At 40.4% G+C, this 23,013-nt stretch overlaps 1 protein-coding gene across 3 annotated transcripts in view; it reads left to right on the top strand.

Annotated features, from left to right (window-relative positions):
- Positions 1-23,013, top strand: part of ARHGEF26 (Rho guanine nucleotide exchange factor 26) — a 122,903-nt gene that overhangs the window by 56,076 nt on the left and 43,814 nt on the right. For all 3 annotated transcript variants that reach the window (XM_059391712.1, XM_059391711.1, XM_059391710.1), the window contains 3 exons: positions 10,659-10,811; positions 12,875-13,004; positions 16,981-17,055. In XM_059391712.1, the coding sequence (XP_059247695.1) occupies positions 10,659-10,811; positions 12,875-13,004; positions 16,981-17,055 (358 nt within the window). The remainder of the gene's footprint in view (positions 1-10,658; positions 10,812-12,874; positions 13,005-16,980; positions 17,056-23,013) is intronic.

Below are 23,013 nucleotides of genomic sequence, written 5' to 3'. Positions count from 1 at the left end.
CCCCCCCCCCCCCCCCCCCCCCCCCGGAATGTTTCCCTCTTTGCTGTGTTGCTGGTGGTCTTTCTGGGGCTGATTACTGTGTGTGGCAGGACTGAAGATTGACCCCGTCTTCTCCATTCAGTTGTTGTTTTGTTTTAGTAAATGAAGAAACAGATTTATCATGATCTAAAATCAACTTACAGCCAGGATGACAATTTGTTTATCCCATAGATCCTGTTCTTTGGGTATTTTGCTAACCAGTGCTAATATCATCTAAAAGGAAAGCATTTTAAAAGTCCTTGATGAAAGTTGGAGAGGGCTGTGGGAAGGGGGTGGGGGTGGGGACTGGAGCCAGCTGCTGTATAAACTGGAACAGGTTTGAAAAATGTCAGAGAGGATATGAAATTCTATTTCCCTTGTATAGACAAGCAGCATGTTTCTTTTTCTAAATTGTGCCTTAATTGTTTTTCTTTTTGATGAAATTGATGGGAGCCATAGGAAGTATCTCTTACTTGAGGAAGACAGCTTTTGGGGACATGGTTAATAAAGAAAAGCAGAGATGCAGAGATGTGGGGTTTACTTTAAATGTTCTTCTTTGCGGATTGAATTCTGATTGAAATACTGTGGGCACCACCTAAAAGGATCTGGAAATAGTGCCTGAAGAGAAATGTGTTCTTTTGTGTGCTGGTTTTATTCCAGAATGACCAACCCACAATAGGAAAGGGGGCTTCAGCACGAAGACTGTTTTGTTTTACTTGACTTTGTTCCAGTATTCTATAAATTTATTCTCGGTGCTTTTTCCCAGCAGCCACCAGAAATCCACGTTTTCCCGGTTTGTTTATAATTGATAATTTATATTCCCAACTGCATCCACAAAAGGCCCAAGGCAACTTACAGTAAAGGACATGTTTGAGTGCGGAATGAGTGTGGCCGTTTAAGTGGGAAACAGAAGACCCGGTAGTGAGGAGGAGAGCCCACGTGCTCAGGTACCTCTCCTGCTGGCGTTACTAGGAGTGAGGGTTAAACACAGTAATCTTCTTCCAGGTGGCGACGGTAAAGGGGTCACAGAATTGGTTATGTAACTGTCATCTAATAAAAGGAAACAGTTCCTCAGAAGTCATAAATCTTGCCTAGGTTGTGAGTTTTCAAAGGATTTTTGCCAGGCCGTGGATTAGAGGAATTACCCCTGAAGTTACAAACCCAGGATCTCAGATGCTGTGTATAAAGCGTAAACACGCATGCGCCATGCAATATTTGCCGACCTACAAAGCCGTTCGGAGCCACCTCGCCCCAACCCACCCATACCACGAGCACCCTGGTAGTTTAATGTAGTTATTAAAGCACACGTGGTGGGTACTTGCTTCATATTGTTACAGGCTGTAGCTCTCCTTGGAAGATGGCACTTTAACAAAGGGGGAAGGGCAGGCATCTAGTATTGATTTCATTTGGCACATTTATTGAGTGCTTATTCTTTGCTAGGTTCCTGCAGATTCAGTGGTGAGCCAGGCTTACTTGATCTCCGTCCACATGGCCATATATAAAATTGGGGGGTGATTTTCCATTGTGTGGAAATTAACAGTTGTGTTCAAATAAAACAAAAATTAAAAACTGTAAAGCAGTGCATAATAAGTCAGGGCATCACTGGCCCATTCATACAGCAGCATTTATCTCTTCTAAGGACCTTTGGATAAGAGTACTGGCTGATGCTTTCTGTCCTTCATTAGCATGTGACCCTCATTCTGGGAGAAGTACAATAGGGATGAATGCACCTGAGTAGCACCGAAACAAGATAATCTAGCATGCAGTCAGTTACCATGGGAACAAGCCCCTTTTCCTCCAATATATTTTTGTGAAGATTCAGATGATAACTACTTTAAATTCTCATTTTTAAGTGAAAATAGTCTAATGACATTAAAAATGCAGGAACTTTTAAAACACTGTTTTCCTATCTTGGTGTGGTCCTGTTTCTTTCCCTTTGAGTATGTACATTACCAGTGAGAGGAAGAACTAATTAAAGGGGAGTCTTAGGGGACATAGAGGAGCATTGGGGGCACTTAGCTCCCTAGTCTCTCTTTGCCTTTCTCTTCCCTGGTCCCCAGCTCCACCCTCCTTTTTTTTGGGATTTGCTAGGTGCCTTGAGCTGAAGGTACCCAGGGGAGCAGGATTTAAACGCAAGCAAGCTCTGTGTTGTGTGGTATCTAGGGTAAGAAAACCCTTAGTTTCTTTCACCTTTCATAGGACAGTCTCTTCTGTCCTATGCCTAGGCCAATCTTAGATGTTTTCATAGGATGATAAGCATCTCTTGACAAAGACCATCCTGGAGATTTTAAGGATCCAGCAGGAGATATCAGAATGGGAGTTAGGGCTCCCAGAACATTTTTGTTTAGGATTTTTTTCATCTCACATTCCCAACCACTCTTAATTTCAACCCTTATCCCTTACCCATTTGGAGAGAAAATTTCAGAAGGAAAGGCTAAATAGAACAGGGCAAGATACATCGTCTGCTGAGGAAGAAACAGCCTGAAACCTTGACCAGATTAGGATGTAGGGGAGTCTGACTGAGAAACTACAGCCTCTGTTTTTGTTAAATTAACATATTTTCCATGATTGCCAGTCTAGGGAAGCATTCATAGGTGAACTTCATCTTATTCATCGATTTTGACTGATCCCAAATGTCTGCTTGGAGTGCAGACTCTGCCTCTGGGGAGAGGGCCACAGTTGGTTGGTGATGCCTACCGTGGGTCTGTGGTCGTACTCTTGTCCTGCACTGCTATCCCCAGTCCAGTGCAGTCGTAAAAGAAATCAATGCCCATCTTTTAGTGTTGACACAACCACCAACGCAAAGCCCCGAGCAAGCCCCAGGTCTCACTTATCTACAGCAGAATATAAATTCATTTTTGGTAGAGTACAGAATGTTCTGTTGGTGCTCTGTTAGGAAAGTGTTTCCAGCAGCACATAGTTTGCTGCTACTTATCTGGAATATTTCTTTGTTTAGTGGAGATATTTTATTATATAACAACAACTTAGACGTGTGAAACCTGCCTGGTATGTTACATGTCTCCAGCCCAAGTGAATATGACCCTCTCTGGTGGGAGACAGCAGCTGTTTCGATTGACAGCTTATTCAAGTGAGGTTGTAGTCCAAGAATGATTTGAGTTTGCTTTCTGGGCAGATGGATATTAATGAAGGAAAAGTACCTTGAAAGGATGCCATTCCAGGAAGGGTACAGGACATTGGTGATTATAACCAGATCCCTACTTTCTGGGCTCTCCCGCTAGAGTGCAGAGTGCTTCTTAGACCAACTAGAATCCTCTCTAAATTGGGTAGGGGAAGGGGCTGGTCCGGCAGGTTTTTTAGAGTGTAGCTGGCACTGAACAGACTTGGACTGCACCTGGTCTCATTTTGGTGACCCTACTTGACAGGACTGTGTCTTCATCAGCTGGTGACCCTCCCTGTACCTGGCATTGTTCTACGAATCCAGTCGTTAGTTTAAAAACAAAAAACAAAAAACAAAAAACCTCGTTCACTTGATTTATCCGTGGGTAAAGCAAAGTAGAGACTGACCAATTTGTGGGTGTTACATGTTTGGTAAAAGACCCATAAAACAAAATTACTTGAACATGTTTTATCTTTAATTTTCTATTTCAAACACAAATTTGATTTGTCACATCACATATTTGATTAATATGTTTCAGGTACTGTGGCCAGGTTTTTTGGTCATACAATGGTTAGGGTCAGTACTTGAACAAAGAACACATGGTCCCTGTCCTCTAGACCTTGCTAAGAGAGACAAACATAAACACAATCATAATATAATTAGTTACAATGATAGTAGTGATACCAAAGGAGAAGTAGGTGTTTATAAAGACATGGAATGACCCAACCCAGAGGGCCAGGGAAAACTTCTTGAAGGAGATGGAATTTAATCCGAGACTTGAAAGATTGAGCCAGGGTTTGGTAGGGAAAGTGGAGCGCAGCTGGGCACAGGGGGGCAAGAAATGAATGACTCTGAGTTTTGCAGGGCACCTGTAAACCAGTGTTTGCTTCTGGTGCAACAGGCAGGACCAGAACACATCACTAGCTGTGGCCTTCCTGGTGGTCTCTCCTGGAGGCTGCCCCTGGGGTGGCCCACAGCTCTTCCACTGTCCTGTGGATCTGGCCACAGCATAAATCCACAGGGGTGGAGGGAGTCCTGACTACGCTGATGTGTGCGATTTATGTGCTGAGATGATTCAACAGCTGACGGTCTTCTTGGAAAATACTTTAGTGCTTTCTCAGCTCCAGCTATAAGTCTTTTTGCTGGCTGTCTAGACTGAAGGATGGGTGGTGCTCAGGGGCAAGCTCAGTGGGCATCTGTTCGCAGAAGTGGTAGGGGTGGTTTGAGCACGGGCGCTGGACTCAGGAAAGCCATGACTCTGGTTCAGATGGAGGCTCAGATGTTTTGAGTTTTGACTTAAGCTCTCTTAGCCTTGGTTTTGTCATCTCTAAAATGGGTCTAATAGTCATCTCAGGAAGTAGGCTTGAAGACTAAATTTAAAATGAGGCGGTATATCGCAAGCATGTAGCACTGGGCTTGGTAATCATTCGTATCGACTGTTTGCTCCTTGATGTCTACCGCAGCCTGTCACCTTAAGCTAGACACGTGTGAGGAGATTTCGCTGGTTAACTGATTGAATCACATTTGTTGTTTGTTTAATTCCTCTATATATTGGTAGATTTACCCTACAGTCCTCAAGAGCTATCAGGAATACTCCCGTTTGACATGCCAGTCACAGTGCCAATGAGCTTAATTCTTAATTCTTAATGATGGCTGTTAGTAAGGTATTGAGTATATGTATAGCTCAAATTTGTGTCTTTTCTACCCATTACAGAAGGAAGAAGGGGAAACTAACAAAAGGACATGTGCCAATTATATCAGAAACAGCTACCTCATTGGTGACTTTGTTTTTACCCCACAATGCAGTTCTGCATTTAAGACCATCACTTGCTAAAGCAGCCACAGAAAGCCTTGAGAATATGCAAAGAAGTCTTAGAAGGAAGTCTAGGAAGTCTTAGAGGAAAAAGAATACCAGGCTATGATTAAGCTTTTCTACCATAGACTTGCTTTAAGTCATCTTGAAGTTCCAACTCCTGAGACGCCACCGTGGTGTCCTTGGTGTCTGACCATTCTCTGCACAACTGGGGAGCTACATGGGCAGGTCGCAATCATCTGAAACATGGGTGTGATAGTGCTGTGCCCTTGAGACAACAGTCAAAAAGGGCTAACTTGGGTTTCTGGTTAGGAGGTACTGTTTCCAGGAAGCCTCTTCTGGTACCTTAGAGGTTTCTCAAAATCTAGACTTTAATGATGAGAATAGAATTTTGGGGAGAAAAAAGAAAGAGCAAAAGATTGTGTAACATTGTTTATAAAACATGATCATCTTGGTAATGCTACAGAAATAAAATAATGAAGTATTGTTCCAGAAAAAAAAACAAAACAAAACAAACATTCACAGTACTGAAATATATTTCCATTAAAATGTTGTCCTTCAAATAAGCCAAATTACTTCACAAACTCATTTAAATTTCATTGAGAGAACCAGAATGCTGTTACTCAGGTTTGATTTGGATCTCCAGCATCTTTGGTTATTGAAATAATATCTCATTCTTCAATAATAACTTTTTTGGTCTTTTTGTAGCTCAGCTCACTTAGTAAAATATGCAAATTTGCCAAAATAACCAGTAGATAATTTCACATAGGAAGCTTTAAATTATGTCTTAATTATGCTAATGTCAAAATAAAAGATGGGTGGCTTGGTTTATATTATACTGAAGTAAGTAGCATAAACACATATTTCATTAGTGCTTTGTTTTTAATCTTGTACTTTGGCAAGGCTTTTACTGTGATAAATGAATTTTCCTTTTCATTGGGAAAAGCCAACTTACTGTTGTTTTTGGTTATGTAGTTGCATTCCTTCAGACTATAATAGTTAGTTAAAGACAAGAAACGGATTAGGAATATTTGCTTCTGAAACATTCTTTTCTTAGATTTACATGGTAATGACCTTATGAATGGTTTCTTATTTTTTCAGTTTTCTTTGAACATTTTCCTGAAAGACACGTGGAGTTAAAATAATGAACAAATATTTTGCATTTATATGAAAACCAGCTAAAAGTGAACTAATCCTGACCACGTACTACCTAGATAGAACTCCTGTGGCTCTGAATTCTCACAGACATGTATTTTCTAGCTGTCCTTTTGATGTGTCCAAGGCAAAATTAAACTGTTCCTTCTCACATTCCCTCACTCCTAAATCCCTATCTTTGTGATCAATGGCCCCCCTTGCTGCTCAGCTGGAAATCTTGAATAGAAACCCCAGCATCTTCTTGACTTCCCATCTGATGATTTTTGTTATTGTTGTTGTTTTGTGAACTTTTCCTCCAAATTGTTACCCCACTCTGTGTCTTCCCACACCCCCGCACCCCCACTACCAGGCTCGATGTGCACATTAGCCGTTTTGTTGGCCTGCTTGTGGTCTGTCCTCTCCCCACTTGGACTCCATCCCTTCTCTGTCCTCAGAATTCTTTGATCGAATAATTGGTTGCCTTCATCACCTCTAGTGGTTCTCATTGTCCACAGATGAAGACAAGCTCCTCAGCACACAGTCAAGCCTTTGCAGTCTGGCGCTGACCTACTTTTCAGTCCTCATTCTCTGCCTTTGGTCCTCCTGTGGTCAACACCTCAGCCCCACTGAATGCCAGTTTCCCGATTCGTGCCTGTAGCTACATTGTTTCCCCTGCCCCTTTGCTCCCCCTAATGCCATCCTCATACCTTTCCTCGCTATCAGTCACCAGCCCTCTGGACTTTTCACTGGATGCCTCTGTTATAGGTCTTGTATTGTAATTAACGGGTGCCATGCTTCCCATGGGCTACTCATCTATGCGTGCTGGGAAGGAAAGGATCATTTTCTATTCAATTTTCACTTAATGAAACAATCTCTTCTTGGCTTATAGCTCAGTTTCTTCTGTACTGATTCTTGGTATTATACTATCACTTCCGGGTATATACTACTTTTGGCAGAGTCAGTGAGGTTAAAGTTCCACCTCTAGGTATATGACTCCAAAGACTTGGAAACAAGGACTCAGACGGATGCTTGTGTGCAAATGTTCATAGCAGAATCATTTATTCACAATGGCCAAAGGGTAGAAACAGCCTAAGTGTCCATCAGCTGATGAATGGATAAGTTTAATATGATATACATACACAATAGAGTATTATTCAGCCATAAAGGGAATAAAGTTCTGTTATATATGTCAGCATGGATTAACCTAGAAAACATTACCCACTAAATGTAATAAGCCAGACAAAAGGCACAAATAACTTATGATTCCACATATATGAGATATCTTGAGTAGGCAAATTTATAGAGATAGAAAGTAGATTAGAAGTAGTCAGAAGGCACCTAGGTGGCTCAGTTGGTTGTGTCTGACACTTGATTTCAGCTCAGGCCATGATCTCAGCATTGTGAGATTGAGCCCCATGTTAATGTTGGGCTCCATACTGGCTGTGGAACCTGCTTGGGATTCTCAATCCCCTTCCCTCTCAGCCCCCCAACTCCCCACCAAAAAGAAGTGATTAGTGGCTGAGGAGAACAGAAATGGAGCATTATTACGTAAAGGGTATAACATTTCTATTGGAGGTGATGAAAATATTTTGGAAATAGTGGTAAAAGTTGTACAACATAACGAATATAATTAATGCCATTGAATTAAAAATGGTTAAAATGGCAAATTTTGTTACATATATTTTACCCCAATTAAAAACATACATAGTTCATGTAATTTAATAAAAGATACTGACGCCACCACCCTTAGGCACATGTGTTCCAACATGTGGTTGTATGCAAACATGTTGTCTTTCTTTTTTTTTTTTTAATTATTTTTATTAACATATAATGTATTATTTGCCCCAGGGGTACAGGTCTGTGAATCATCAGTCTTACACATTTCACAGCAGTCACCATAGCACATACCCTCCCCAGTGTCCATAACCCCATCACCCTCTCCAGACCCCCCTCCACCCAGCAACCTCAGTTTGTTTTGTGAGATTAAGAGTCTCTTATGGTTTGTCTCCTTCCCGATCCCATCTTGTTTCATTTTTTCCTTCCCTACCCCTCAAACCCTCCACTATATCCTCTATGTTTATCGTCCTTACCTTCACAATATAACACGGATTTCTTGAAGTCAGGAACCCGTCTTTATAGAAAATACCTTTTAAGAAATGGCTTTTAAATATCCTTTAGCAAACAGAGGTTTAGAGTAGGTTGTTTTTGCAATTGCTGAAACTTTTAGGAGAGCATTTGATATTTTACGTGAATGTTAATATACTTAGCCTTGACAAAGTGATATGAAGTTGTTTTGGAACATAATTTGGTATTTCTGACTATTTAGGAATTGTGCATATTAACCCTGATACCTTTTGAAGGAAAGCCAAATAACCCAGCCAAGTGTGCTTTAAGTTTTTTCTTTTGCTCTTTTCAACAAAGGGCTTGGATAATTAGGCCGATGACAATCTATGGATAGGAGTCCTACTTATTATTTTCCCTAAATCCTCCTTAAAGGAAATAAAAAATATTCTATACTTTGTCCGAGCATAAATAATTTTACTTTTCTCGGAGTTAAGGTGTATTTCTTCATCTTTTAAGATCCTATGGAAATGCTAAAAAATAAAATTGGTAATGATGACAAACTAATAGTTTATACTGCATTGTGTTTAATGTACATGTAAATATGTGAAATCAAAACCTCTTAAAATCTAGATTGTTTTATTGCTGAGTGTCAGGATATTTTTTGAAAATAACTGAGACGTAAACGTGAGAAGATGTTAGCTCATATTTACTGTTACTCATCTTGTGAAAATTTCTGTTGTCTCATTCGCTGTCAGCCTTGAGTTTTGTATTTGGAATCCACCCAGCAAACTAGTTAGGAGTGATGATGTGATGAATGCTAAAAAGGTTATTGAAAACTAAATTTCTCATGGGGCGCCTGGGTGGCTTCCTCAGTTAAGCCTCTGCCTTCAGCTCAGGTCATGATGGGGGTGGGGTGCTGGGATTGAACCCTGCCTTGGGCTCCCTGCTCAGTGGGGAGTGTGCTTCTCCCCCTACCCCTCTTCCTCCTCATGTGCTCTCTTTCTCTTGCTCTCAGATAAATAAAATAAAATAGAATAAAATTAAATTAAATTAAAAAAGAAAACTAAATTTCTCTTGTATGACTATTCCAGAGGTCAAAATTAGAAATCACTGTTAATTTCACTTTCATTAGACTTTTTTTGGAAGGTGCTTTGGCCACATGGTAAAAGTGCTTTCTAACAGATTTTCCTATCCCTCCAAACATGGACAGTAAATGGGATCTAGGGAGTTTCATCTCAATTTTTACTGTGTATTTGAATTATCTGAAGATCTTGATAAAATGTAGGTTCGGACTAGTGGGATGGACATGGGTGGTGAGATTCTGCATTTCTAGTAAGCTCTTAGATGCCTGGTCTGTGGACTGCAGTTTTGAGCAGCAATGCTCTGGGTGGAAACTTATTTCAAATATCTGATTTTGATGTTCTGTTAAAATTGGCTGCCCTCCAGAGTTGCTAGATAAAATACAGGGTGTTTGCTCAAGACGTCCCATTTACTATTTTTGCACATATCGTGTACTACAAAATAATTCATTTATCTGAAATTTAATTTTCACTGACTGGACGCCCCATAGATAGATATAAATATACCCCAAATCTGGCAATTCTAAAATGTGATCTTAATAATTTCTGAATACAGTTAAATATCAGCATATTATTAGATATAAAATAATATGATTATTTTCAGAGAAAAGATGCAGAATTAGGTTTATTTCAGACTTTTTTTTTCTTTTTTTGAGAGAGAAAGAGAGAGAGATCGTGATTAAGCAGGAGAGGGGAAGTGGGAGAGGGAGAGAGAGAATCTTTTTTTTTCATTTAAAGATTTTATTTATTTATTTGATCGATAGAGATCACAAGTAGAGAGAGGCAGGCAGAGAAAGAGCGAAGAGGAAGCAGGCTCCCCACGGAGCAGACAGCCCAATGTGGGGCTCGATCCCAGGACCCCGGGATCATGACCTGAGGTAAAGGCAGAGGCTTTAACCCACTGAGCCACCCAGGCGCCCAAGAGAGAGAGAATCTTAAGCTACTGAGCATGGAGCCAGACAGGACTCTATCTCGAGACTGTGAGATCATGATCCGAACAGAAATCAACAGTTGGGCACTTAACTGCCTGAGCCACTCAGTTGCCCCTCTGACTTGTTTTTTCAGTACTTATTTAGATATTTTGCTCATAGGCTTTTCAATACAATCAAATATGGAAACATGACTGCACCCCCTCCAGTATCTAGGAAATTCTTGGAAAAAGAGTAAAATCTGTACATTCTAAAATATATCTGATAGCACAGAAGTACCTGTTATCAGTATTTTCAGTTGAACACTTGAAATAATAAGATGTTAATATGATAGATTTGAATTTAGACAATCTTTATAGTTTTTTTCTTGTTATCTCTTCGAGTTGGTATTGTGTACTCCTGGTACTTTCAAATCCTGTGTATAATTACATTACATGAGAATGGTCTTTCATTTTCTTCAAGTGTATGTAAGAAAACGTAAATGCTTTTCTTTGTTTTTCCAGATTCTTTACAGAGTTGGAAGCAAGACATCAGAGTAATATCTTCATAGATGACATAAGTGACATTGTGGAAAAGCACACAGCCTCCACATTTGACCCATATGTGAAGTACTGCACAAACGAAGTCTACCAGCAACGCACACTACAGAAATTGTTGTAAGAGATGTTATTGAACGTTACGGGTGAATAGCCTAACCTCGTTTTAATTAGGTCACATTGATTGAAATTAATTGATCTCTTACATCGTATTTAGAAATGCCTTCTGATAAGCTGCTTCCCAGTACTGCTTTCAGGGTGAGGGTGTTTGAATAGAAATATCTAGTCTGTGGACAACTTTCTCTCTAAAGCAATTATGAAATTATGGCTTCTGTTACTGTTTTCCTTGTTGTTGTTTTAAATTGCTGTAAGACACAGAGTGACCATTATTCTAAAACTTCCGCTTTCCAAGCCATTAACTGGCCATTGAGTAATTTGCCTGAGGCCAAGAGAGTATTTGAGTTGAACTAGTGGCTAGGATCCAGATTCTCTGCTCTTCTAATCTTCCTTCATTCAGGTGACAACTCCATTAATTTTTTTTTAATAGGAATTGCCGATTTTCCCCTTCTGGGTACTTAGAAGTGAAGAGAGAAGGGAAGGTCTGAAGGATAGCAAAAGAAACAAATGTTCTTAAAGACTTTAATTTGTGAAAATGATGCTTTAAAAATCCTTCCTCACCTTTTTCCCTTTGTCCTATTTAGGTTACTGAGAGTTTTGATGTGATGTGTATGGCTTTAGCCTTAAAACTCAGTGATTGTCTGTAATGTCTTGTTTTATTTCAGAAGACCCTGCTTATCTCACATAGCTCTCTGTTCTCTAGCACAGTGTGCATTGCCATTAACTCAGCTTGGGGGCTGAAGGCTATTATCAATCACCCCCCCCACCCCCGCCCCAGTGGGCTGTGACATTTACCACCACAGCCTGGAGCTCTGGTCAGCTGCTACGCAATGTGTGAGCCCCTGTGGAGGGACTGGGGTTGGTGCAGAGAGAAACAGTGCACTGAAATTTCCAAGTCTTTGGGAAGGGCTGATTGTGCCCCTTCTTCTCTCTCCACAACCTCATGAAACTCTTGTGTGGGCAGGGGGGAAAACCAACAGCGGGCAACCCCGAATGAGGTTTTTAAGTGCAAAACCAGTGTTGTTGGCACTGTTGACATTTGGTCTGGATAAGCCTTTGCTGTGGGTGCTGTCCTGTGCTTTGTAGCAGGTTTGATAGCATCTCTGGCCTCTGTGCACGAGATGCCCCTCACTCCAGTTGTGACAACCAAGGATGTTTCTAGATGTTGCCAGATGTTCTTAGCGGCATAAATTCACCCCTTGCTTTTCTTAATCCCACACCCGTTCAGGAATCACTGGTAACTGTAGAAGATGCAAATTATATGTTTGAAAACAAAGCTTTGAGTTAGAGCTAAATTTCATTTTGTTTTCACTTTATTTTTCCGGATTTAGGAATGGTGACTAGGTACTCTTGTAACTCGATACCATTGCCTCTTCATTCATTTACTTCCCACTTCTGTAAATTTGTAGCTCATATGTTTTTCATTGTTCATATTGATATCTTCATTGCCTATCTTATATCCAGTCGTTACTATAAAAGGTAGACAAGCCATCTGTGTCTATGTCATTGTTTGTTGATTTATATATTAAAAGATCCAGTATATGAATTTATCAGAACATTTTATACAGGCATACCTAGTTTCATTGTGCTTCACTTACCTCACTTTTAACAGAAGGTTGTGGCAACCCTGCATCGAACTAGTCTGTCGGCGCCATTTTTCCAACAATGTTTACTCACTTGGTGTCCCTGTCACATTTTAGTACTTTTCACAATATTTCAGACATTTTCTTTATTATCGTAGTTGTTACAGTGATCTGTGGTCAATGATTACGACTCACTGAGAGCTCAAGTGATGGTTAGCATTTTTTAGTCATAAAGCATGTTTTAATTAAGGTATGTGCATTATTTTTAAGACATAATGCTCTTGCACATTTAATAGACTACATGACTTTTATACACACTGGGAAACCAAAAATTCCTTTGACTGGCTTTATTGCAATATTTGCTTTATCGTAGTGGTCTGGAACCAGATCCACCATATCTTTGAGGTAGGCCTGGGATATGTTTTTACTTCTTAACTTGAGGAGGAAGTATTTTGAGTTTCTTCTTTCTTTGTTTCTTTTCAGAGCCACTAACCCATCTTTTAAGGAAGTACTGTCACGAATTGAGTCCCACGAAGACTGCAGGAACTTACCCATGATCTCCTTCCTCATTCTCCCCATGCAGAGGGTGACTCGCCTGCCCCTGCTCATGGACGTAAGACATGACCTAATGGCTCTTCCTCTGTGGGTAGCTGTGCTGCTATCAATCTGGTTAAGAAAATTATTCTTACTTCACTTAAATCAATGTACTATAGCTCTTCTTCAAATTCCTCCAACTAAATGTAAGTGTTGGAAAGTCTCACTGTGTCTGATATCTTTGGAAATTACCTTCAACTTAGGCTTGTGTGGGCACTCTGAAGATTTCAGATTATATCACTCACTTAACATTTTTTGAAATGGGAAAGATATCAGTTTATTGAAGACAAGGGGCTTGGATTCTGTTTCCAGCTGAGCCACTAGGCATGTGAGCTTGAGCAAGTCACTTAACATCTTCACTTTTCTCAGATTGATCACCAAGATCCCTTCCCTGGAGGGTTCCCAGAGGCTGTGGTGCTTCTGCTGTATGTGGGGATGAGACACACTTAAGCACTAGAAAGGGTGACTCAGTCGTTGAGCCTCTCTGCCTTTGGCTCAGGTCATGATCTTGGGGTCCTGGGATCCAGCCCCGCATCTGGCTCCCTGCTTGGCAGGAAGCCTGCTTTTCCCTCCTACCCATCACCCCCGCCGCCCCCCCTGTTTGTGTACCCTCTCTTGCTGTGTGTCTCTGTCAAATGAATAAATAAAAATCTTAAAAAAAAAAAAAAGAAGACATGAACTTGCCCTCATTTTTTATTGTACAAAGGAGGAGGAAAGGCCAGTGTCCTTATTTTAGGAAACATTCATGAAGAAAACAGGGATTTGATTTTGAATGGTGGCAAGACATGCCTGGAGGCGTCCAGTAGAGACTGTCTGGTCTGAAATGCAGCTGGGAGGACAGCCCACAGCAGCAAAGACTGAGAGAAGAACCAGGTGGCCCGGCACAGCTCCCATCTGGCTGGTGGGCCAAATTGTGTCTTTTTGATCAAGTTAAAATATTTTGCCGTAGTTTTACTTTAAAATTGGATCGTGATGTAAATGTCAGTTTTAAATGTATTTGAGTTTTGCATGTCAAAACACAGGATAAAAATACAGCAAAGAATTATGATTGAGTAAAGTTACAAGATAAATTCCATTTTCCATATTCCGTTATAAATTCACAAAGATTTCCTTAAAGCACTGACATTTTGCCGTGAGTAAAAGCATGTGATCCCAGTCACTTTGTTGGCTCTGCTGGCAGGTTGGGGGTGGGGGGCTGGTTGTTTCAGGATTCCCAGCACCCCGCTGCTCTCCAGCTTCATCTCAATTTACTACCTTCCTGCGTTTCCTTTGTGATTTTGGAACTTCTCTCCTTGCTAATATTGGGAAACTTGCAGAATTTTGAAAACTTAGTTCTCTGATTTTTTTTTTTTTAATTTTATTTGTTTGACAGAGATCACAAGTAGGCAGAGAGGCAGGCAGAGAGAAGGGGGAAACAGGCTCCCTGCTGAGCAGAGAGCCCGATGCGGGACTCGATCCCAGGACCCTGAGATCATGACCTGAGCCGAAGGCAGAGGCTTTAATCCACTGAGCCACCCAGGTGCCCTGATTTTTTTTTTAAATCACATTTCTCATGTTTAAGGATGGAATGCAGCCAAGTTATCAAAACCAAATTTTGGCTTAAAAAAGGATTATTTGTAGGTTCCCTCCACACTTGTTCCCTGACTTTCCCACTCTGCATCTTCACATTGTTGTTGGCTGTCACTTCTCAGCTTTGTGACTAAAACAAGCATGTCTTTCAGGCACTAGTTCTAATGATCCTTCTTTCACGAAGCCTTCCTCATTGCCCTTCTGAGCAGATTGTCTTTTTCCCCATCTGAACACTCACAGCACCTTGAGAGAAGGGACTCTGATAAGGTAAACTTGGTGTGCGAGAAATCATGTGGCTTTTGGAGAAAGACAGATCTGGGCACAAATTCTGGCTCTCCCACTTATAGTATGATCGCTGGCAAACTGCCTAATTTCATCTGAAGCATAAGTGTAATAAGTTCTGGAGGGATTGGCATGGAAATAAATGAAGTAGTAAATGTTAAGCCTGACAGTAATAGGCAATCAGTGTTTCTTAACTAAATTCATGTATGTAGTGTTCAGGCTTGTCCTGAGTCATGTAAATATGGTGAGTTTTTCAAAGACACATTTGAGGAGCAGCTACTCTACTTTCTTTCATAAAATTTTATCAGCAGTAAAATGTCATTAAAAAAGTTTTATTTTATGAGATTTCTAACATTTTCATAAAAATATGAAACTTTGATCTAGAGAAATATTTCAAATTTTGCTATTTTTTAAAAATGAGAAATGGGTACATTTCTTGCAATGTTATGAATGTTTAAGGTTCTTTTTCTTCTGATGATGTATTTTAGCCACATTTCTTTAGATTCTGTTGATGCTGTGATCTCTCAACCTTCTGTATTTTCTCTGTTTAAGTTTGAGAAAATTGCTTGAATAGATTGGGACTCATAGAATCTAACATACTGTGTTTTACCATGTTGGAGGTTAATGCTGTGAATGGCCAGTGGGCTCAGAAGTCTTTTGGGTCAGAGACCCTTCTGAGATTGTGAATAAAGCTAGAGTCATTCTCCCTAGAAAATTCAGTAGACACAAAATTTTACATAAAATTGAAGTGTGCAAAGACAGCTTAGGACTCAGGATGCCAGCTTTTAGGGACATACACCAGTATTTTTCATACTGCTTCTGTACACATTAGTGGGTCATGAAATTGATTTTTGAACCATAACCAGTATTTATTAAAAAAGTGGAACAGAGGGACACCTGGGTGGCTCAGTCCTCTGAGCGGCTGCCTTTAGCTCAGTGGGGAGCCTGCTTCTCCCTTTCCTCCCTGGTTCTGCTCTCTCACTATCTCTACTGCTATCTGTGTCTCTTTCTCTCAAATAAATAAATATAATATTTTAAAAAGTGAAATAGAATAGAATGTATGGAATGTGATATATACATAGTTCATAATGTGATTATATATTTTATAAAAGACCTTTTTTCATTTTTATGTTCACATGTCCTGGTTGCTAATGTAAATGGATTTCTTACAGTGGGTCATAGTAAAAAATGTGAGAACCATTGACAAAAGTCCACAGGTGGGACACTCTGCTTCTCACATAGCATTATGTAATAATCCTGACACCTGACTTCCAGCTTTGTATGTCTGGTACTCACGTACATTTTAGGTACCAGTTCCAAACTTACCTTCCATCTCTGTTTGATTCCTATTGCTGTAATCAGTTTCCGCAAATGTGAGAATCTGGCCACCTGGGCAGAATCTAAATGTACTTAAAGCATCATCTCTTCAATTTTGCTTCATTTGGAGAGTTAGTTAAATGTGTTGAGGTGAACATTTTTAACAATTGAAATGATTCCATTGGCTTTGAATGGATATGGTTTCAAAGATTATTTGTATTAGCCCTATTTGAAGTCAATTTTAGCATCACAAAAATTGCAGTATAGCTATATCAAGAGAAAGAGAAGATCCAGCAGCCTGTTTTTCTTTATCTTTTTATTCAGTGATAGTATCTACAAACATAGTTACTTTGAGTAATGATGACAATGGTAATAATTAGTTTTACCATTCATCGAGGGCCTACTGTATGATAGGCACTCATAAAGAGCTGTATGTGTATTGTCATTTAATCCTGGCAATAGCATTGTGACATAGTTGGCTTTATTCCCATTTTACAGATGAGGAAACTGAGTCTTCTAGAGGTAGGGTTGGTGACTTGCCCACAATCAAATAGCTAGTAAGGGACAGAACTTGGATTTGAAACCTGGTTCCTCCACCTCTGAAGTCCATTCTCTTATGTAATCATTCCCTGGATTTACTTAGATCCTGTGCATTTAAAGACTGTTTCCTAGTTTTGTCATCAGATTTTAATGTAATCTTTATAGTCTTCCATAATGTCATGTTCAGCATTGTTAAGTTTGCTAAGAGGTTGTGGCTGGACCTTGATTTTATTTTACTTAATAAAATAAATTGATTTTTTTTTTTCTTTTCATTTACTTCACTGCAGACTATCTGTCAGAAAACACCGAAGGACTCTCCAAAGTATGAGGTCTGCAAAAGAGCCCTAAAGGAAGTGAGCAAGGTAACTATTGAAATCTACCTTGTCCCTCAGTAAACCCTTCAGTTTCTCAGAAGAGCACACATCTGGGTTTGATGCTAAGCATTGGGAGTTCTCAAAGCCATTCACATGGCATTCTTTAGGGAGCTGAGAAACAAAATAATGTTTGCTGTTCTCAAATGAAGAGAGTGTTTTTATTATTTTACACGGTCTTGCTATAAGGGCCAATAGAGATCTCATTTTCCTTTGGTGTCTGGGTAGTCGTTTATTCATTCTTTCATTCATTAAACAGCTGTTTCCTGAGTATCAACTACTGTGCCAGGCATGATGCCAACCCCTGAAAATGTGGTGATGTAGACTAGACGTAAGACAGTTGTGGTTAATGTCCTCATGCAGTGTGCTGTGTAAAGGGGAAAGCAGGTGTTAAGTAGGAATTACAATAAAGAATGGGGAGTGACACGGTAGGGAAGGACATAGTGATGTTTTAGCTGAAACCTAAAGCAAGCTGAACTCTGAACCAGGGCTTGGTGGGGAAAAGAGTGTCTTGAGTATGTGTAGAAACCCAAAGGCAAGAAAAATACTTGGGGCATTTGAAGAAATGACATGTTCTTCATGCGGTTATAGAGCCCAGTCTAGGAAACAATACTGGGGAGCCAATGTTAGGGAAGTGTGGACCTTGTCTTACGACGACGATGCAGAAGGTATAAATTCATGTGTTATAATGGTGGCAGTAGGGGTGGGACCATTTTGAGGCTTTTGTATTGATTAGGCTAGAGGTGACAGTGGCCTTTATGGATGTATAGTAGGCTGTAGAGAAGCGATGTATAATATTGGGGAGGTGGGCACAAAGATTGATTGGGTAAGTGTATTTAAGATCATGGAATATCAAGGAGTCAAGGAGTATGGTTGCTGGCTTGGGCAGCTAGATGGATGCTCTTATTTACCTTCACAATAGAAATATAGGGAGAAGTTGATGGGTTCCATTTTGAATATGTGACAATAAAAGTTAAAAAAAATTCTATCAAAGTATAGAATATTCAAGTTGGCTGAATAAACAGGCCAGGAGCTCATTGGAGAGACTGGAATTGGAGACGTGGATTTGGGAATCATGGGCATGTGATGATTTTTGAAGCCGGGAGAGGAGATGAGATCACCCAGAAAGAGTGTATAAAATAAGAAGAGTAGTGAGTCTGGGACACAACCATGAAGACCACCACCACCATTCATCTTGTTTAGGGGAAAGGTACCTAGAGAGAAGACTTAAAAAACAAAACATACCAAAGAAGGAGGAAAACCATAATGGCCTGGCGAATGGCAGATGATTTGGTGGAAGGACGGTCAGCTTGGTTGAGTGCTCCTGTAAGATAAAGTGAAAAATGAGTCAAGTATTTATGGGTTTATCATCAGGCGAATTGTGTCCTGGCGCTGGTGGGCGTGGAAGCTGGATTGCCGTGTGTTGAGGAACGAGTGGGAGATGTGGAGATGCTGCTGGCCAGCAAATGTAGCTGCTGCTTCAGCACTGGGGCTGTGCATGGAGAGAGAGAGCTGCAGCTAGAAGGAAGTGTGGGAATGCCTTTTTGTTTGTCCAAAGATTAGAGAAAATGTGGGAGCATTTCAATGCCAATAGAAATGTTGAGCTGAGAGCAAGCAGTAGGTGTAGGAGTCAATGAAGATAATGTGTGAGCTAGGCAAAGCGGGGCAGAGACAGTGGTAGTGCCAGAAGTTTCCCAAACCACTTGTAGCTACCATACCACCTTCAAGTCTGGCACTTCTATTTTTTTTTTTAAGATTTTATTTATTTATTTGACAGAGAGATCACAAGTAGGCATAGAGACAGGCAGAGAGAGAGGGGGAAGCAGAGAGCCCGATGTGGGACTCGATCACAGGACTCTGCTGAAGGCAGAGGCTTAATCCACTGAGCCACCCAGGTGCCCCAAGTCTGGTACATTTTTGTGCCAGTTTCTGTGAGATAGTTTTTCTTTCTTTCTCTCTTTCTTTCTTTCAAGACTTATTTATTTTAGACTGAAAGTGAGTTGTAGGGATGGAGGGAGAGGGAGAGAGAATGCTCCTGCAGACTCCTTGCTGAGCATGGAGCCCAGTGTGGGGACTCAATCCCAACACCCTGAGATCACGACACGAGCCGAAATCAAGAGTTGGCTGCTTAACCGAGTGAGCCACCCAGTGCCCCTGTACTTTTGATCAACTCTGAGGTGACTCTGTTTTATGTATTCTCATCCTTGCCAATAGTACCTACAAAATCATGGGTTTGGTGAGCTAGTTATTATTCTAATATACATTTTTTTAAAAGACTTTATTTATTTATTTATTTGTCAGAGAGAGAGAGAAAGAGAGAGAGCGAGTGAGCGCACAAGCAAAATACCACAGACCAGGTGTGTTATAAGCAACAGAAATTTATTTCTCCTAGTCCTGGTGGTTGAAGAGTCCAAGATCAAGGTTGGGTGAGGGGTCTTCTGGTGGGCGGCAGATTTCTTCTTGTAGCCTTACGGTAAAGGGGCTGAGGGCTTGGTAGAGCCTCTTTTATAGCACTAACCATATCATTAGGGCTCTATCCTCCTCATGCCTTTTTTTTTTTTTTTAAAGATTTTATTTATTTATATGACAGAGACACAGCGAGAGAGGGAACACAAGCAGGGGGAGTGGAAGAGAGAGAGAAGCAGGCTTCCTGCTAAGCAGGGAGCCCAATGTGGGGCTTGATCCCAGGACCCAGGGATCATGACCTGAGCTGAAGGCAGACGCTTAACAACTGAGCCACCCAGGTGCCCCTACCCTCATGACTTTTAAAGCACCTCCCAAAGACCCCACTTCCGAATACCATCATCTTTGGGGTTTAGGATTTCACTATATGAATTGGAGGGATACAAAAATGAAACCATAACAATCTGTCAACTGCTAAAATTCACCTCTTGCCCCATCAGTGGTGTGTACATCCCACTTCGGGAAACACTAAGTGAAGAAACAGCCTGACAAATGTGAGGTGACCTTAGGTCCCACCACCAGTGGGTCTCTTCTCCAGGACCCCGTATCCTGTGCTGCCTTCCTGGAGGCGGTAGGTAGATGGTCTTTAGGAGATGCTACTAATGAACTTCTAGCATTGGACTTGGAAGAAATTTTGTCAGATTTTACTTGGTTGTTACTGAGAAGTTGAAAAAGAATTCACACAGAAGAGGAAAGAGGAAGGCTGTAGTAATTGTTGAATTGAACTAGGAATGATATTTAGTGTTTTTCAAGAATTTCACACCGCAGTTAAAATAAACCACTACATTCCTTCAGGCATCTCTTGTTCATTGGATTTGACACTGGTAGTTGTAGGAAAGGCGGGCAAAAATGTAATAGATCAGTGAATTGCCTTAATCTGATACTATAAACATATAAAAGGCTCTCTGTGAAGAAATGCCCTTCTAGTGACTTGTTTCTCTGCATTTCTTTCTCTCTCTTGAGCACAAGTTATGAACATCAGAATTATTTCTTGAGTCTCCTAGTGGTGTATGGTAGCTAAAACCACTAATACAGCCAACTCAGGAATTAACTTCTTTTTCATCTGTCAAGGTTACTGATGGGGTTTAAAGATTCTGGGAGAACAATAATCAGTACTTTCAATAAAAAGAGTGTATAAATAGAGCATTTGTTGTTCAAAATTAAAATGCAGAAATTTTACTTGTTTGCTTTAGTTGAAAAGAAAAGAAAGTAGGAGTTTCCAGTATTTATTTTAGAGAGTGACACTTGGTATATCAGGGTCCAAGTTTTTAGAAGGAGACTACCTAAGGCCCTTGGGCAAGTGTCTCTACATAGTTACTCATTCTTGGAAAAAATGAGTAATATCTTTTCTGGCAATTAAAATACTAATGAAATTTATTTGTGTAGTATGAATAATATGTCACTGAAATTCCTCGTACACGTTGCTGAAGTGAGTGTAAGTGCTTACTGAATTTGGGGCCTTAGAAAGACTTAGTGGCCTCATTGAACAACTCAAAAACAAGAAAGATATTTCTGTTAAATAAAAATGTGTTTACTTCCCGATTTTCTGTTCACATGCTGGGGTGGAGCTACGGGGTGGGCGATTGCCCGGAAATCTCAAGTTCAGCTGGTGCGGAGTGGTGTCTGAGGTTCAAGGAGTGGGAGGTTGGAGGGTGGGTTTCTTGTGCCAGGGAAGTCTTTCCTGCCCTCTTCTTGCATTTAGTCTCCTGAAGGGACTAACTGCTTTCATTCTCTCCTCATAAAGATGATACTTCTGTTTGGAGATCTGTTAAGGTATAAGCTTTTCTCCTGGTAGTGAAATAGCCACTTCTCTTTAATCTTCTTCTGTAGCTTACTGGTTCTACCATTTGCAGAAAGGTAGGCATACATATCTGTTTCCCTGGAAAGATCCCTAAGCTATATCGTTACGCGAAGAACATTAAGTTGCAGAGCCATACAGATGGTGTAATGACATCTAGATAATCAAGTGTGTTGATGCTTGTATTTATGTTAGCGGTGTATAGTTTACCAGTGTATAGAAATCGTCCCAGAATCATACACATCGAACTTTGAACTGTGTGGAAGGGAAAGATTCACAAGGTTTCTATTTTCACTCTAAGTACTACTTTAAGGTTTACAAAGGTATACTCTGAAAATAAACTAGTAAGTGTACATTATAGAAAACTTGGAAAATTTAGGTAAGAGAAAATAAAATATATTGGTACTTTTGTCAAAAGTAATGACTGTTGGGTCACTTGGGTGACTTATTTGATTAAGCATTTGCCTTTCGTTCAGGTTCTGATCCCACAGTCCTGGGATGGAGCCTGACATTGGCCTCCCTGCTCAGTGGGGAGTCTGCTTCTCCCTCTCCCTCTCCACACCTCCCCCCTTCCCCCACCACAGCCCCATTCTCTCTCTTGCTATCTGTCTCTCAAATAAATAAATAAAATCTTAAAAAAAATAAGAGAGGGGCGCCTGGGTGGCTCAGTGGGTTAAGCCGCTGCCTTCGGCTCAGGTCATGATCTCAGGGTTCTGGGATCGAGTCCCGCATCGGGCTCTCTGCTCAGCAGGGAGCCTGCTTCCTCCTCTCTCTCTGCCTGCCTCTCTGCCTACTTGTGATCTCTCTCTGTCAAATAAATAAATAAAATCTTAAAAAAAAAAAAAAAAAGAGTAATGACTGCTGTCATTCTACTACATATACTTCCAATGGGATGTCTAATCCAATACCAATATATGGTATAAATGTACCCAGAAAAATTGATTCTTATGGTACCCATTTCACTTACTATTCTACTAGCACTGCCTGGAACATTGTCTTACATAAATGATTGTGCTTATCTCATTATTTCTAAAGACCAGTTTCTAGAAGTGGGTTTGTTGGGACAAAATTTAGGTATTTTTAAAGGCCCCCAAGTACCTTCAAGAAAGGCTGCTCCCAAGCCCATGGCCACCAAAAAAGATATGTAAATGTCTGTCTTTCTGCACACTTATCAGCATCAAATATTCATTTAATCTTTGTGAATGTGGGGTGTCTGAGTGGCTCGCTCAGTGGGTTAAATCCTCTGCTTTCAGAGCGGGTCTTGGGCTCTCTGCTTAGCAGGGAGCCTGTTTTCCCCACGCTCCTTGTAATCTTTGTCTTTCAAATAAATAAACTCTTAAAAAAAAATCTTTGTGAATGCAATAGATTGAAAATATTTTAAATTTATATTTCTTTGTTAGAAGGTTTGAGCTTTTTTAAAAAAATAAATTTGGCTTAAAAAAAGTTAGCGAGTTGAATTTAATAAATCTTTGACAGCTGCTGAAGGAAGGCATTATTTTAATATGCTGAGCCTGATTTTAATAAAAACACCAGAGCACACATTTGCAAACGAGTTCTTGTCCCTTTGAAATAGTCATTACAATGGGCTCCACTGATGAGACCATTGCTTAAGACATTTGGGGAATTTTCTTGTTTTTAATATGCTCTCTGAAACCTTGTCTTCTGTTGTGGTGGCTGACTCCATGGAC

Source organism: Mustela nigripes, chromosome 2 (assembly GCF_022355385.1).
Source record: "Mustela nigripes isolate SB6536 chromosome 2, MUSNIG.SB6536, whole genome shotgun sequence".
Classification (NCBI taxonomy): domain Eukaryota; kingdom Metazoa; phylum Chordata; class Mammalia; order Carnivora; family Mustelidae; genus Mustela; species Mustela nigripes.
Note: the sequence above shows the minus strand (reverse complement) of the source record. Positions and strands in the feature narration are given on the sequence as shown.